Source organism: Scardinius erythrophthalmus (genome assembly GCF_964197995.2).
Source record: "Scardinius erythrophthalmus genome assembly, chromosome: 15".
NCBI classification, from domain to species: domain Eukaryota; kingdom Metazoa; phylum Chordata; class Actinopteri; order Cypriniformes; family Leuciscidae; genus Scardinius; species Scardinius erythrophthalmus.
The window spans coordinates 25,740,303-25,757,966 of record NC_138235.1 but is presented as its reverse complement, the minus strand read 5'-3'; the positions used below and the strand labels follow the sequence as shown (position 1 = coordinate 25,757,966).

The 17,664-nt window shown below is 38.0% G+C and overlaps 2 protein-coding genes across 2 annotated transcripts; one reads left to right on the top strand and one right to left on the bottom strand.

The window, feature by feature from the left end:
* Window positions 1-699: 699 nt before the first annotated feature.
* On the bottom strand, window positions 700-7,563 carry szrd1 (SUZ RNA binding domain containing 1). Its single transcript, XM_081387392.1, has 5 exons — window positions 6,876-7,563; window positions 6,549-6,716; window positions 5,144-5,193; window positions 4,784-5,053; window positions 700-2,773 (listed from the first exon to the last, which is right to left on the bottom strand). Exons 2-5 carry the CDS (start codon window positions 6,597-6,599, stop codon window positions 2,662-2,664), a joined length of 483 nt encoding a protein of 160 aa, XP_081243518.1. The 5' UTR covers window positions 6,600-6,716; window positions 6,876-7,563; the 3' UTR covers window positions 700-2,661.
* On the top strand, window positions 7,262-15,888 carry LOC308703659 (sulfotransferase 1C4-like). Its single transcript, XM_081387390.1, has 8 exons — window positions 7,262-7,345; window positions 8,427-8,582; window positions 8,663-8,791; window positions 9,598-9,695; window positions 9,779-9,905; window positions 10,036-10,130; window positions 15,427-15,607; window positions 15,707-15,888. The coding sequence occupies exons 2-8, from the start codon at window positions 8,444-8,446 to the stop codon at window positions 15,817-15,819; spliced, it is 882 nt and encodes a 293-aa protein (XP_081243516.1). The 5' UTR covers window positions 7,262-7,345; window positions 8,427-8,443; the 3' UTR covers window positions 15,820-15,888.
* The last annotated feature ends 1,776 nt before the right edge of the window (window positions 15,889-17,664 follow it).

Genomic DNA, 17,664 nt, shown 5'->3' with positions numbered 1-17,664 from the left:
ATGCAGGAGATGCAGGGAACTTTAACTTATGCATATAAAATAACACAGCGTAAAAAGTACCATTAGAAATATGTTATTGAGAGGCCCTTAAGAAGCTTTATCCACTTCATGTTTAAAATTAAATGAATTTCTAATTACCCTAGGCTACTCTTGACACTGAAAAAAATGTAAAATCCTGTACAAATATTAGAAATCATGTAAAATGCTTTTTCCTGTAGCTCAAAAAGTAGAGCGTTGGCGCTTGCAACGCCAAGGTCATGGGTTCGATTCCCAGGGAAAGCAAGAACTAAGAATGTAAAATGTGTACCTTAAAATACAATGCAAGTCACTTTGGATAAAAGCGTCTGCCAAATGCGTAAATGTAAAATATAAATCATTTGGAATCGTGCAACAAATATTTACATATTTAATTTGTCTATTAGAACTTTTATGTCTTTGCCTGCTTGGCTGTTTCCTTTTTTAATTATTTGAAATATTACCAACGCTGCATTGCTGATTATGACTTGGCGTATCAATATATCTGCCCTTTCCAATGAACACACAGTAATATAGATATTTTAATAAAATCTGCAAATTTGTTTGAAGAGCCAAATTAGCCAGAGATCAGTTATCATGATTAGAACATCTGGCATCTGTCAAATCATCTCAGATGTATTAGGCAAGGTACGAAAAATGGACCCCAATAAATAACATCCATTTAGAAAACAGTGAATTTTAATTTATAGCTGACTTTTTTTTTTATATAAACATATAGAGGACGAGTTTGCATAATACCTATAAACAGATAACGAGAGGTAAGACTAAATTAAAAGTGAAAAGAAAAGTAGAGCCGAGACACATCATGATAAGAACAGACGTCATTTCAAGGGAAGGGAAGGAGTTTTTGATTAAAGATTATGAGGGCATAATTTGAAGTAATTATGTGCATGGATAAATGCTTTATAACAAACACTTTAACATTGTGTAAAAAACAACAACAAAGATTTGTTGATTTTGATTCCATGGGGACTAAATATTTTCAAAAATGTTTTCCAGAGACATTATTTAAAAAGTCTTTATTAAATGGGCATTTTGAAAAGTATTTACAGACAGATTTCTGTGTCTTCAGGCAGGGCATGATACCCGTCTGGTCTGATTTGTTACAGTACAATGGGTGAACAATGACATATCAGATTAAAGGGTATTTCCATAAACTGCAGGAGTCAGAGATATCATTCCTGGACAGCACAGGAGACAAAGGTTTAAGGAAGGAAACTAAAAAAAGCAAGAAAAAGAAAAAAAGCAGGGAGTTGCAGTTAGGAAAGGTAGTATGGCTCTTCGTGTATAGACATTGTATTGCAAGAGCCAAAGCAACTAAATCAACTGACTTAACACTCCAATAAAGTTGCGTTGTTAAGCCACCGGTGTGACACACTTTTCTCTTAGGTTTCAATAAAGTTAAATAATCTCTTATAGGATATTCTGTAATCCAGTCATAGAGGTGTTTCTCAAATGATCTTGAAGCCATTCATGTAAGCTTAACATTGCACCATCATTCAGTTAAAAACCTATTCACTGATACACAACTTCATTCGTTCGCTCATATTTCCTCACAACAACCTGAGTTCCTACATAAGTAAAAAAAAAAAGCGAGAGAGAGAGAAAAGAAAATGGCCAACAGCATATCTGATGAGAAAGTGAGGCGAGGGGAGCCAGCGAAATCATCCCCCCCACCTCACTCCCTTCGGTTCTTCCCAGCACAACATTTACAGAACTCATCCTTCTGTTGGATTTCACTTAAAAATGCACAGATCTAAAATTCACTACCTTTTTTTAAATCATATAAAAGGCATGGAAATGGGTTAAAAATGCCATTTGCTGCAATCATTTAATTCTGGACTAGTTTTTGTTTTTATTCTTTTTACTTCATGTAGAAATCAGGACAGTCAGAGGAAGACTCATGAGTAAAACAACAACAACAAAAAATAACCGTAAACAATAAAGAACTTAAAGTCAGCTTAAGTTTCCGCATTATACCCTCACTGTTTCTTACCCATTTAAAAACATATGGCAATTAGCAGACCGAGCCAGTAATAACCAAAATTAAAACAAAAGACAAACTCAAGCAATAAAAAAGCTTGAGAGAACAGTGTGGAAGGGAGGTCTGAATAATTGGTGATATTTCTAGAATTATTGCTGAAGGAAGCTGGTGCCTCATACCATCCTTTTATCGGTTCAAGCACATCCAGCACTTGCTATCTTCCATTTCAAATGTCTCTTCAGAGGGCTTGCTTGCTTGCTTGACTTTTCAGGCTGGCTGCCAGTGACGGCTGAGTTACGTGAGGAAGGGACAATAGTTCTGCAGTTCTGTTTCGATTCTCTCTATTTTCCTTTTGATTTTGAGGGGTGGGGGCTGGACATCACAGTGAGCAGTGTCCGGAAGCGAGGTCCTCATCACAGTGTAAAAAGCAGGGAACGTTCCCCATCCGCTCCTCTGGATCATGTTTCTTTCCCCCGTTACATTCCACACACGCCATGTGTTGGATTCGAGAGGGTTTTATACTTACTTGAAAAACATCCCACATCCTAAATATTGATAAAAATGATTTGATTTTCAACCGTATTTTGGGAGACCGTATTTCACTATCGCCTCTCGCTTCCTCCCAGGAAAGGCTGCTATTCCTATCTGCGCTGGTGAAAGCCTTGTGTACCATCTGGACCTGCTGGCTGTCGAACAACATGGTTTCCTGATCGGTTTTCCTCTGAAAGTGTATGGCTGCTTCCACGTGGAGATCTGATTGAGGATAGACAATATGTAAAATATCAAAATCAAAAATATCAAAAGCATTTTGACATTTAAAAGCAGCCATTCCTAAATAACAAAATTGCTGCGTCCTTGGTTCTGGAAGTACTTTTGCATTAATTCTCTTCAGATATTAGAACCAGAACAGTTCTAAACCATTAACAAAACAAATCGGCTCCAGGACAAATTACAATTTCAACTTTGAATGGAAACAAAGAAAGTATATGAAAATTGTGTACCATTCTCTAATGAAATACTGAATTTAATTGAATAAAAAAAAAAAAAAATCTATGGTAAGTATAAAAACTACATATCTTGCTTTGACATATTTGCACAGGGAAATATATTTACATACACAAAAGAAATCTTATGCTCACCAAGGCTGAACTTACTCGTTCAAAAATACAGTAATACTGTGATATATACAGTATATACACACACACTGTTTTTTTTTTTTTCTCCATTAGGTCACCTGATGGAGTTTTTCGGTTCCTTGCCACTGTTGCCTTTGGCTTGCTCAGTTGGGGATATTTAATTTAATTAATCAATCAACGATACTATTGATCAGCATTACCAAACGTAGACGTTCCACTAGAAACAAACATTGATGTATTGTTCTAATTTATTTCTGTGAAGCTGCTTTGATACAGCCTGTGTTGTGAAAAGCGCTATATAAATAAACTTGACTTGACTTGACTTGACACACACACACACACACACAGCCGTTCAAAAGTTTGGGATTGGTAAGATTTCTTTATGTTTTTAAAAGAAGTCTCTTATGCTCACCAATCAATTTAATCATTTATTTGATTGATTAAATTGATTAAAAATACAAATATAAACACAGTAATATTGTTAAATATGACTATTTAAAATAACGGTGTTCTATTTGATTATATTTTAAAATGTTATTTATTCCTGTGATGCAAAGCTGAATTTTCAGTATCATTACTCCAGTCTTCAGGGTCACATGATCCTTCAGAAATCATTCTAATACGCTGATTTGATTCTCAAAAACATTCATTATTATTATCAATCTAGAAAACAGTTTTTTTTTGTCAGTGTACAATTATTTTCAGGGTTCTTTGATGAATAGAAAGTTCTATTTCATTTATTTGAAATAGAATCTTTTGTAACATTATAAATGTCTTTACTGTAACTTTTGATCAATTGAATGCATCCTTGCATTGATATGTTTTATTGTTTTATTATTTATATATATATATATATATATATATATATATATATATAATTTTTTTTATCAAATAAATGCAGTCTTGGTGAGCATAAGAGACTTCTTTAAAAAAAAAATGTTACTGATCCCAAACTATTGAACGGCAGTGTAATTTCGAAAGAAAAGCCACTATAAAAAAGCCTCTGTTGAGCAGCAAACAGGTATTTGAAGTCGCTGGTGTCTCTGGGGCTGTCAGCTCACAAAGTGAAACGTTCACAGTGGTTTAGAAATACATTTTCAAACATCTTTTTCCATGGAGAGGTTCGTGGGACTCCAGCGAAGCCTGTTTGCTGCTCAACAGAGGGTTTTTCAGAGCTTCCCTTTTAATAAAATTTATTTTTTTGACAGAAACTTTCCTTAAACTAACCTTTATCTGACAGAGTTCTTCTGTGCTCTAAATTACTCACAAATCTTTTGATAATTCGATAATCTCTATTCAGTTTTTGCAAGATATTAGTTGTTTTCATGCCTTTTGCAAGACATTGCACATTTCATGCTTTTCATCTTATCCTACTAATGTCACTTCCATAATAACTTGAAAAAGTGTATAAACACACACACACACACATATATATATAGACTCCGCTATTATGAAGCTGAAATCAAACTAGCTTCTGGCTTCTACAGAAGCATATATAGCACACTATCTCAGATCTAATGGTGAGAATGCATGGGAAAAGGTTAAACGTATTCATAAAAAAAAAAAAATACTTGTAGCTTCCAGAACCATGACAAGTTTTGCTCTATTCACCATGTCAGTATTTTACCGGTCTGAAATGGGTCTCTCCTGTGGTGTGTCATCAGGGGTAGCACTGCCAAGGATTCTCTTCCTGGCCTCTGCGTATTCTGCCTCTCGCTGAGCTAAGGATTTAACTTGCGGGGAGGGTCGAGTCTGCGTCACAGACGATCCTAAAGATCCATTACTGGAGGGTCGCTTCAAAATACGAATCTGTGGTGGGGGTGCCGCGGGGAGGGAGTCATCCTGGATTACGATTGCTGTTCTCATCGGAGAACGACTCGAACTGCCACTTGAAAGTCTGGAAGAGACATTTTTGTATGATTATTAGAGTAAATCAAGGCACACTGAGCAAAACATGGACACAAAACACAGGAATGACCTGACATACCTTTCTTTCTGACTGATTCGAAGCTTTTCCTCTAGTCTTCTCTCCATTTCCTAAATTCAATGTCAAGACAAAGAAAATAATTAAAACTTCTACTGGAGAAATACAGCAATCTTCCATAACAGTATGCAGACCGCTTCATGGAGGGGCCTCTGAAGCAGCAGCAAGTTTTCAATTTCACAAAGTTATTTATACATCCATAGTGCCACGGCTAAATTAATGACAGGGCCGGATTACATAGTGCTGCTTGAGTAGACAATATAAGGCTTTTCTAAACAGAGACAGAGGAAACATACAAATGGAGGGAAACGTGTTTACAGAGCCTAATGGCAGGGGTGTAGATGTTACTGCCAAACCTTTAAGAAAAATAAGTCTCTGAGTTCAGTATTTGAAAGCAGATAAATTACATATTGATTTATCAAATATATACACTAAATCAGAGCGAAGAAAACAAGAGACAGATTAAACCAATTCACACAAATGGACTTTTTCTGTTAAAGGGCACAGTTAAAGGGACAGTACACCCAAAATTTAAAATTCTGCCATCATTTAATCAAACACTCCATTGTAAACCTGTATGACTTTCCTCTGTGAAACACAACAGAATATGTTAGTCATTCTCAGTCACAATTTACTTTCAATGTATTTTTTTTTTTTTACTGAAAGTGAATGGAGACTGCTGAGACTGTCAGTCAATAAGATTCTACTTCAACATAATCAAATTATGTTGTACAGATGAAAACATTTAAGTAAAGTGATTCAAAGTTTTTCTTTCTTTTATAAAATAACGATTTGTTGATTTGTAAATACATCACCCCACGTAACAATTACAACAGAGCCCAAGAGAAACTGAAAACTTGTGAAAACCGCCTGTTGACTGTCTGAATGGGGACTATCCCACCTCGATACTCGATATTTTCACATAAAATCAACTCTGTCTACACATATTAAAACACGATTACAATATTTTATCTATGACAGCCAACAGGTCTCAGTGCATTCGGCAGCCATCTTTGGTTTCTGACGCGATGGCAAAGAAAGATTTCCCCCTTTTTAAGCATCAGAAGTTGCACCGGCTAACTAGCATTAGTTAGCAGGTAGTTTATGTCCTTTGCTTAAAACACAAATTGTTTTACGTGACTCACGAACGTGCCGCTTCACCAACTACCATCATCAAAATTGCCTCTATTTTTACATACTGTTTAGAGTATAAATATCCCACAACATCTGTTTTGGGACCAGTTTCCCTTTAACTGCGGCCTACCGCCCAACTCTAAATACACAGGCGTGACTAGCGAGCTAGCATGAAGCCAGTGGCATGAATCACACTAAAGCTCCACGCGAGGCTGTCCACACTGAAAAGACAGTTTGTGCAAGCGCGGGGAAAGCGCAAGTAGCCCATATTTACCCCACTGTCGGCGGCCTCCTCCCAGCTTTCGGCGACCTCCTCATCATCCATGTTTCCACTCTTGGCTAACTAGGGGCTTCCCTCAGTCCACACGCTCACGCACATTTTCCCTCTACAGCGTCAGTGAGCCGCTTAGTGAGCTAAAGTCTTACACAGTAGCGCCACCTGCTGCAGGGAGGATAGAGTTACTGACTGCACAGGAGCGTATGGACACAGTAGAAATTCATTTCAAGAGCCACATTTAGGAAGTTTACACAAAAAATCTTAGTAGAAAATGATTAGAAAATAAAATAGCTCATATAATACTATTTTCCCCATTTTACTTACCCGTCAAATGAAGAAAAAAAATCTGTTTTTACCCTATTCATGGAATGCCAGATGTTAAACTGACAGACAGGGAAAATGCACATATACTTTTATTCATCATAAACAGCACAGACGTAAGTAACAATAAAATGAACTCAGTGCAGTGCATCAGTTAAAACGTCAACACACAAGGCAACTCATTTATTAAAACAAATAAAGAAATAAAACATAGTCTGCTTTACTGTTTGTTGTTCAGATGACATTTTTAGGGCTATTTATTATTAAGTGTTGGCTTGCAGCAGTTTCGATTTGGGCCATTCTCGCTTTATTGCTTTAGTTGCTCGGCGACGCAGCAACTGGGCAAATAAATAGAGAGGAGTTTCAGATCACATTCTGGAAAAGCAGTCAGTTGTTGAAGTCGGCGAGAGCGCGCAAGTGATTTTTCTAAATACACCAGTTCTGCTGTTATTCAGTGTTGTATCTGACTATAGGTAAGGCTATTTTCGATTCTCTGTTTATTTTGCATTTTTACCTTCTCACTAATCTGTATTTTATCTAGACGCGTTAATACTGTAACTAACAGCCGCGAGTGGAAATTAATATTAGGCTATTACTGCAGTTTCATTGAACTTAAGAAGTTTATGAACTGCTCAAGGCCCTCTGCTCTATGCGCCTCGCGTTTTTGCAGTTGAAAAGAAAAAGCAACTCCGAGGAGAAGAGCGGAAAAAGCAACCGACGTCATCGCGTTTTTTTCCACTGTCCAATCGAATGAATGGAGAGGCGGGCCTTCCGTTTTGGTGATGATGAAAGCTGCAGTTGCTTGAACGCCCGAGCCCGACGCGCCCGATGATGGAAGATAAACTTGTGGTGCTCTCGCGGGTTACCAGGAGCTTAACGAACAGTAACTACCACAATGTTAACATAAAGTAAATAAAGTTAATAAAAGGCTGATTTGACGTTTATTTGACTGACAGGACAGTTGTTTCAGTGGTTGCCTAGCAACATAAAAAACGCAGCGCACTGCTCGTTCTGTGTGATCGGGGCAGTGCTGTGCGCCTCGCGTTTTCGAACCTGAAAAACACGTCTGGTGTGATCGGGGCCTTATTACACTTTATTTAGAAGAAGGATATTAATTATTTTGTTGGTATATATCAAGGCTATATTTTTAGTCTTATATAATTGTCGTTAAATAACGATACAAATGGTTTTAAAATTGTTTCAGGTAGCCTTAAAGCAGATCGAAAGTGCGCACTAGGCTAGGCATTTCATTGACAAGCAGAATGTGTACCAACCAGTAACGACCTAATAAAACGTATGAAAGACAAATTTCACGTGACCGGTCGGCTCCAGTCTAAAGTTCTCAAGGTATTTGCTGATATGAATTAAATACTCATTAAAAAAACAGCGTATAGCCTATTAATTATTTCTATTATTTCGCTTTGTAGCCTAGGCTACTACTAAATCGTTTAGCAACAGCATAATAAATCATGTCATTGCTAGCGATGAAAATTGGACTCACAAAAGAAAAAACATAACTATGTTTTGGTTAATAACTATGAAACTTAATTACAGCTAATTATAAGGTAAATATGGATGGGACAACACGCGAAGTGATTAGTCAAGTTCAGGGTATCCCATTACCAGAGCGGGTGGTGAAGTACTGGGCAAGAGTGGAGCACTTCCAGGCGTCAAAAGAGGATTTGCTTATTGCCACATATCCTAAAGCAGGTAGAGTACAGAAGAAGAAAACAACATGACGAAAACATCACGAATCAATTTAAATAATAAAATCATATTGTTTGTAAAAGGTACCACATGGACACAGGAAGTAGTGGATGGCATCCTGAATGAAGGAAATGTGGAAAAGTGCAGGCGCGCGCCCACTCATGAGCGCATGCCGTTCTTAGAGATGACCTCTGCAGACGGTTTAAATGCTGGTATGTGTTATAGAACCAAAAACTGTTTAGCAACTTAAACACACACACACACACACACACACACACACACACACACACACACACACACACACACACACACACACACACACACTCACTCACTCACTCACTCACTCTCTCGGTTTAGCTATCTTTGGGGACTCTCCATTGTATACTGATGATGATTTGTATACTGTACAAACTCTGTAGGCCTATTCTATCCTATCTAATTGAGAACAATAGAAGCAGTAAACTAACAATAGGACAACAATAATAGGACAAAGTTGCTTTTTTTTAAAGATAATACATGTATAATAGAAGATAAAGTGTTAGTATTAATGGATCAAATGTTAACATACGATAACCATCATCTAGTTTATTAATCACTTTCCCTATTTGGGACCGCTGGCTGGTCTCCACAATGGAGGTGATCTCAGGTTTTACTATCCTTGTGGGGACATTTGGTTCCCACAATGTAATATAAATAGAACACACACACACACACACACACGTGGTTTACGGGGACTATCCATAGGTATAATGGTTTTATACCGTACAAACTTCTTTCCCACTACACCGACACCTATACAACCCTAAACCGTTTTTTAAATGTTTGCTTCTTTTATTATAAAACACAGTTTTGTATTTTTTAAGCCATTTGAAAGTGTCCTTGTAAACCATGAATACGTTGTAATACCTATGTCATTATACACATTTGTGTCCTCATAAACCATAGGCCATATATACAAGAACACACACACACACACATATATGCAAGGTATCCTTTATTAAACTGTGTAATGTTTTAGGTATAACTAAGCTGGAGGTTATGGATCCGCCTCGTGTTATCAAGACTCATCTTCCTATCCAACTTGTGCCTCGTTCTTTCTGGGAGGCTGGTTGCAAGGTTGAAATAAGTTTTTGTGGGCTGTACTGAAAAATATGAAATAATTTTACGTGAATGCCAACCCCACCTGCATTTCTCCATAGGTTATATATATGGCCCGTAATCCGAAAGACACTGTGGTTTCATATTATCATTTTGACCGCATGAATCTTAACCAGCCAGAGCCTGGCACTTGGCAACAATATCTGGACAAATTCATGACAGGGCAATGTGAGTCATGCTGCAGTTAGACCATTCATTCATTACACCAATTGCCTTATTCTGTGTCGTTTAAAACGTGAATGGACTAAATGATGATGACTTAAATGAACTAATGACTGAATCATTTTTTTTTTGTCAGTGGGTTGGGGATCCTGGTATGACCATGTTAAAGGATACTGGAGGGAAAGGCAAAACAAGAAAATCCTTTACACATTCTTCGAAGACATGAAAGAGGTCAGTCTGATTTCTACAAAACATACATTTTTTTTCCTCTTTAGTCTTAGTTTGACTATAATTTACTTGACTTACTAATGATCTTTGCAACGGAAGTGAATCAATAAAAACTAACTTTAGCTGGACAATAACTTTATTCTAGAGCTGCTGTAAAGCCAAAACAATCTCTGTTACTTTAATACTTTAAAGGGGGGGTGAAATGCTCATTTTCACTCAATCTCCTGTTATTCTTGAGTACCTATAGAGTAATATTGCATCCTTCATATCTCCAAAAAGTCTTTTGTTTTATTATATTTTTAATTGAAAGATTGGCTGTACCGAGTCTTTCCGGAAAAAAACGAGCGGCTGGGGGCGGGCCGTGTGGGCGAAGCTTAGCTTTGCTAACGCGCCGAGCTAACAATACACAGAGACATTTGTTCAACAGTTTTACTCACCGTTCCAACGCACGACCGCGAACCTTTATCATTGTGACTGCTCGATCCTTAAGCATTAGACGATCTGCAAATCCGACGATCTGGGCTTTGTTTATAAAACAATCATCGTCGAAATGCAGGGAACAACAGTCTTACACAACTCCGTTTATGCTCAGGAAAACAAACTCCATCCACGGGTTCCTTAACGCTGGGTTCTTTGGGAATCTGTGCAGGGTTGTCTTGCCCTGGCAACCAAAAACACACTTCTTTGGTGACATTGACTTCTCAAAAGCCGGGCAGGGCGCTTTGATGGCGAACTGCTTTCACTCTCTTGCTCTGTTTATTTATTTATTTATTTATATTTTTAAAACAGGAAAAGATTAAGGACAATCGGGCCTGGCTCAGTATAAAACTGATTTTCAGCAGGTTCCTGCTCTGAAGAACATATAAACCACAGACACAACAAAGTTCACACACACTAAACAGCTAGAGACAACAACAGACACACAAACCAAGATATTGGACAACAAGAGGGGCTATAGAGCCGTCTCAATGGTCACAGCTATACCTGTCCATTAAATGGCGAGCAAATGTTATTTTAAATAGTCTTCTTGAGGTGATAGTTCTGATGTGCTGTGGGATCTCATTCCAGGTTTTAGTGAGCACATGAAAAAAAGATCTCTGTCCATAACAGTTTCTAAAAGCCGGTAAAGGCAAGAGTCCATTTGTAAAAGATCTCGTAGTGCGCTCAGACCTTGAGCTAAGTTTCGGAACCAATTCGTTTAGAGCAGTTACAGTGTGTCCATTTGAGATTTGATAAAACAAGTTTATCCCATGGCTTATTTTATAGTTCTGAAATGTCAAGGCATTACACAAAGATAGTGCAGTACAGTGGTGAGTCCAGCCTGGAAGCCTGACATGGATCTTATGAGCTCTATTATAAATTCTTATTACAGGTTCAATAATCTCATTTGTTGTTAGTGACCAAACAGGTAAACAATACGACAAAGTGGACAGAATGATGGCATGAAGATAGGTTTTTGAAACAGAAAGCAACAAATATGGTCTAATTTTGCTATAAACATATAACTTTTGGTTTAACTTTCTGGTTAGGGTTTGAACATGTTCTTGATAAGTAAGATGTGAGTCAAGATAGACTCCCAAATACTTATATGCTGATACAATTGAAAGCGTTTGATTAGAAAAAGTGATAGGATTGGATATGGATAGCTGTCTCCTAGATGAATAGAAATACATGCATTGTGTTTTCTTGACATTAAGTGTTAAATGGTTATCTTGCAGCCAGTTATGTAAATGCTGCAGATCTGTGTTAAGTCTGTAGTTAATTGTGTCGATATTAGAACCAGAAAGAAAAATAACAGTGTCATCAGCATATAGCAAAGAACTAGAAAAATTCAAAACACAAGGAAGATCATTAATATACATAAGGAAAAGTAAAGGACCTAAAATACTGCCCTGTGGAACTCCCATAGAACACACTCGTGGCTGTGATGTTACTGAGCCGATTCTTACAGTCTGAGATCTGTCACTTAAATATGATGTAAACATATCTATTGCGGAAGATGACAAATGAAAAGAAAGAAGTTTGTTTAACAGAATTTGATGATTGACTGTATCGAAAGCTTTCTGAAAATCTATGTATATAACTCCAGTAATCTGACCCTTGTTTAAAGACGCACGTATTTGCTCAGTGAGAAGCAACAAAGCCGACATAGTTGACCGTAAGGGTCGAAAGCCATGCTGGCAATCACTGAGCAGGTTATTATTTTCAAGGTGGTTAATTAGTTGATTGTACAATATTTTTTCAAGCAACTTGGAAATGGTTGGGAGAATTGCAATTGGACGGTAGTTCGAAATATTAGTTGGATCATCAGACTTAAACATCGGGGTGATCTGGGCCGTTTTCCACAAGGCAGGAAATACTGATTGTCTAATACACAAATTAACTAAATGATGCAAGAGTGGTATAAGAGTACTGGCATGAGTTTTAAGAAAAGTCATGTTTAAATTATTTGTATCACAAGCATGAGAAGCATTCAGAGAACACAAAATATTAGTTATATCATTTTGTACAATTTCAGAAAAAGAGAATTGCTGAGATAATGCTGGTACTGATGTGAGAAACAGAGGAATAGTAAATTTAGAAGATAATTCTTGTACAGATGCAATAAAATACTCATTAAAAGAATTAGCAATTTTATCATGATCAGTAAGAAGAGTACCATTTATGGATATTTGCAAACTATTATTAATTTTACATTTTTTTTCACCAGTTATAGATTTCAATGTTCGCCATAATGTTCTTGGGTTGGAAACTGTTCGACTAATTTGATTTTCATAATAAGACTGTTTTGCTTTGTATAATTCAAATTTACACTTATTTCTAAACTGTGTGAAAATAAGCTTAGCTTCAGGTGTTTTTAATAATCTGTAGGCTTTCAAGGAAGAGGCCTTCTTTTTTAGGAGCTGTAAAATATCATAAGTTACCCAAGGTACTGTATTTTGTTTAATATGTATTTTACAGGTAGTTGTATATTTTTGACGTATTGTCTCCACTCTCCTATGGAAATTTGACAAAACATGATCGGGATTCTTCAGAAACATCTCGTTACTCCAATCAGTATCAGCAAATTCAGCATTAAACTGGGACAATTTTGAATTTGGGACTTTTTTAATGTAATTATTTTTATGACATCTTGGCTGTTTAAAACATTTCCTAATGACATATATGAGTGAATGATCTGAAACTGCTGTGTTTATCACTCCTGATATGCCATACTTGGAGGGTTGATTAGTGAAAATAAGGTCCAAAATAGAATTTCGTGTTTTACCAAATCTGGTGGGATCTTTAATTAATTGATGAAGACCATATTTTATGGCAGTTGTTTTCAGAAGTTTAGATGAATTATCAATCCAATTTAAATTTATGTCACCAAGAATAACAAGCTCCTTAGTTTTAACCGATTTTATTAAGTCCGAGAACTGCAATAAATATGCAGTTGGACTGACATTTGGAGGCTTGTATGTGACAATAATAGTAACTGAAAGTTGATTAGTAAAATGAATAACCAATTGAAGTGACTCTGATACTGTTGATAGTTTTACTATAGAATGTGCATATTTTTTATTTACATAAAGAGCAACACCACCACCAGTTCTATCAGTCCTGTCATTGCGATATAATAAATAGTTTTCAATCGCAAGAAATGAATCCGATATAACAGGAGTCAGCCATGATTCAGATATTGCCATAACATGAGCCTTTGATTGAGTAAGCATGATTTTAAATTCATCCAGTTTGGGAACAAGGCTTCTCATATTTAGATGGCAAACTTTGAAACCTCTAATTCTACCAAGTTGGCATAAAGTAACTGGATTTTTCTTTAGACACAAAGGTCTTTTTTGTGCTCTAACAGGTTTAGGATTAAAGCCTGGGATAACAGGAGAAGAATTAAATAGCAACTGAGGTGCAACAAGAGGAGAATTAAATAGCAACTGAGGTATAACCGATGTGCCTACAGGTTGTTGAAAGCACTGCGGTTGAAAATCATTGTGTGGGACACCTGCATGTAAACCCATGCCCAGAATGTTATTTAAAACATGAGTATAAAATCCCAGGAAATATAGAAAAGCGGACATAAAGGCATTTTTGCCCGGACCAGGATTAAATTCAATATTTCCGATAAATAAAAGAACAGAGAGTAAGAGTCTTAATGAGGACTTTTGGCGCATATCTACAGTAGCGTCTCTTTTGCCCATCGGTTTAAACTTAAAGTCATTTACCCACTGGTGGAAGATGATAGCGCGGGTCGAAATGGTTGTCCGTTCGAACTGGGGAACGATGTTAAGACGAGAGGTAAAACCTGTATGATCCTCCGGTCGCATACACAAGATGGAGCACTGCAAACTTGGTACATGAGGCCGGCCAGACGAAAACCAGGGCTGCTCTCCACACACGGCTCCTCCGCGCTGGGCATTGGGCGCATACCACAAACCGCCTCTCCGGGTGGGTGAGAAGGTCGCGTCCGTCTCTCCGCCGCGTCCACGTCGCGAGGCCGGACACCCCCACTCAGGCTCAGTCACTCTCTCGAGACAAGTAAATTGGCTAGGGACTTGAACAACATTTAAGGCGCTTATTATGCCAAACAGGCACGACACAGCAACGACACAGCAAAGGACCCAGTTCAGCTGGTATAGTAAAGGCTCCAAGCCGGGTTTGAGTTGTTGATCTTTAGTTGTTAAAGAGTGCCCGTGTTGGCGTTTGTGAGTTGTCCAAACAAAGCGGTTGACCCGCACTTTTCGGTACTGGAGCAAATGAAACAACGATAGTATTATAACTGCAGTAAATCTGGTAAGAAACAGACCTGCAGACATCTGTAATACCAGATATTTGGTGTTAATCTGCAGCAGCGTTTCACAGCTCGCTGTGACAGCCGCCATCTTGGTCGACGTTTGTAGCAACCTCCAATTTCCCACGAGTTCTACGAGTGCGCGCGCGCCCGCGATCTTACCGGAGAAGTGCCCTTAGGACCCATATAAGGAAATTCCGCTCTATCTTACGTAAGACAGAGCCATACTCGAAAAAAACTTTCCGAAACTTGTGACAAACCGGAAGGAGTATTTTTGGAACAAAAATACTCCTTCAAACGTACAACTTAGTTTTTGAAACTTTGTCCATGTTTAGCATGGGAATCCAACTCTTTACCAGTGTAAAAAACTCAGTATGCATGAAATAGCATTTCACCCCCCCTTTAATTTCCTATTATCACTGTAAAGCTGACTTTGAAACAATCTATAGGCTATTGTTAAAAGCGCTATATAAATGAAGGTGGATGGACTTGATCATTTATTTATAATTCCAGGACCCTGTTCGTGAAGTAACCCACATTGCTCAATTCCTCGGAAAGCAGTTATCAAAAAGTGTGATAGATCAAATTGTGCAAATGACAGATTTTTCTGCAATGCGAGAAAACCCCATGGCAAACTACTCAACTATCCCAGACACAATCTTTGATCGTACCGCCTCAGAGTTCATGAGAAAAGGTTATTTTCATTTTTTTCTTTTTTAAGTACAATTGAGCAACATGGCCTGAATGATTTTTCCTATTCTTTTTCTCAATTTGTATTTGTTGTATTTTATAGGTGAGGTTGGTGACTGGAAGAATCACTTCAGTGCAGAAGAGGATGCTGCTTTTGAGGAACAGCACTGCAAATTAATGGCTGATTGTCCTATTCCAATACGGTTCACAATATGAAAGATTCACAGGGAGGCGTAGATTTGGTTTGAACATTGGGGGGGTTAAAGTTTGGGTATGCCTCCTGATATTGTGATCATGGTATAAATATTGGGGGGGGGGGGGTTGTAATGCATAGATTTAAATATCGGGGGGGGGGGGGGGGGGGGGGTATCTCCCCCCCAACCCCCTCACAAACTACGCCCCTGAGTGTCTCTATTTCCTAGTCCAGGAAACACAATTGCCATTTTAAATAAATTAATATTTTTGAATATTAATATTATGCTGAACATGTAATCCTATTTGCTTCTATTATTGTGTCTATACCTGGGCACTGATAGCCAACAAAATATAATATTAATGTACTGTAAATGGCTGGTAGCTGTTAAGTGAACACATTCAAAACTATTATATGCAGAGTAAAGTTCAAGTGTCCTCATGAAATCAGCGGGACCCTGGTTAAAACCAGACCCTTCTCAGTTGAAACTGAGTGTAGGGTCTGGAGAAGCTATGTAGACAAATCATTTCCAAAGGGGCGTCACCAACCGACGTAGCTCAAATAGAGACCCTAAGTCCCGCCCCTCCGCTTCCGGCTCATGGGACCTTATTTCGGAAAAAGTATGTATGGAAGTCAATGGCGAGAGATAACTTATCTTTTTATCCCGTCTGAACTGTGCCCTGAACTACACATATGATGTTTGTCAATTCAAAAGGTAATTATGAAAGTCAAGAAAGTCGCCGTTTGTCATAAAACAGAAGAGTAACGTTTAGTTTTATGTGAAATTCGCTCAATGAACTACATCTCTCGTCTCGCACTATGTGCGTCACAAGATCCGTTGCTCGTATGTGTGTATTCTGGCTCAAAACACTCAGGCATGACGGCGTAACGTTACGATTATAATGTAAGACTATAGAAAAAATGACAGACGTTAGCTTCAGTAAAGTTAGCTTCATTCATTGAGAGAAAAGGTATGACGTCGCATGTGCGCCTTCTGGGTTTGTAGTCTTTGTAATTACGTATTTTCACAGTCTTATACCTCAGCAGTTTTACATCAAGCTGCGACTTTCTTGACTTTAAAATGTATCTTTTAAATTGACAAACATCATATGTGTAAATCAGGGCACAATTCAAACGACATCAAAATATTTGTTGCCTCTCGCCATTGACTACCATACAATATTTTTCCGAAATAAGTTCCCATGGTGGTCGACCGGAAGGGGAGGGACTTAGGCTCTCTATAGAGCTGGTAAGTCCCGCCCACTGATCTATATAATGACTGGATAGCTCATGACATTCTAATCTGCCACTAGGCAGTGAAGCCACCGGAAGTGTTCGAGCGGCCATCTTACGCTTCCCTACCAGCAGAGGGCTCCAATGCCCGTTATACAGAGATTGGTAGCTCCGACGGTACTTTTAAGATGACCCGCTGTGCAGCATTCAAGTGTAAAATGACGTTCACAAAAGGATGTAGGAAAAATTGCCCACAGGTTGTAATTCAAGCCCTATAAGTAGTCATTTATGCCCGTGTTGTTTTCTCCGAGGCAAGAGCTGCCGCTTCTTCAAAAAAACAACAACGATAAAACAGTCAACAGTAGCCTATAAGAAACCTCAGAGCAGCAATAATCACAAGTGTCCAACAGCGACACCATTTGACAGCTTCAAAAGAGCTTCGTAGAGAGTCCGTTTACCGTTACATTAACCCATACAATTTGTATTATGCATTTCCTGAACATGTTTGCTAATCAAACACTTTATATGAACAAACTACTAATCTATAAAACACAATCGGTCTACCAACCTTTTACTGTATTGTCAATTGATGTTGATATGCGCGAGGGAGAGAGAGCAATACAGCGCTCATGTTG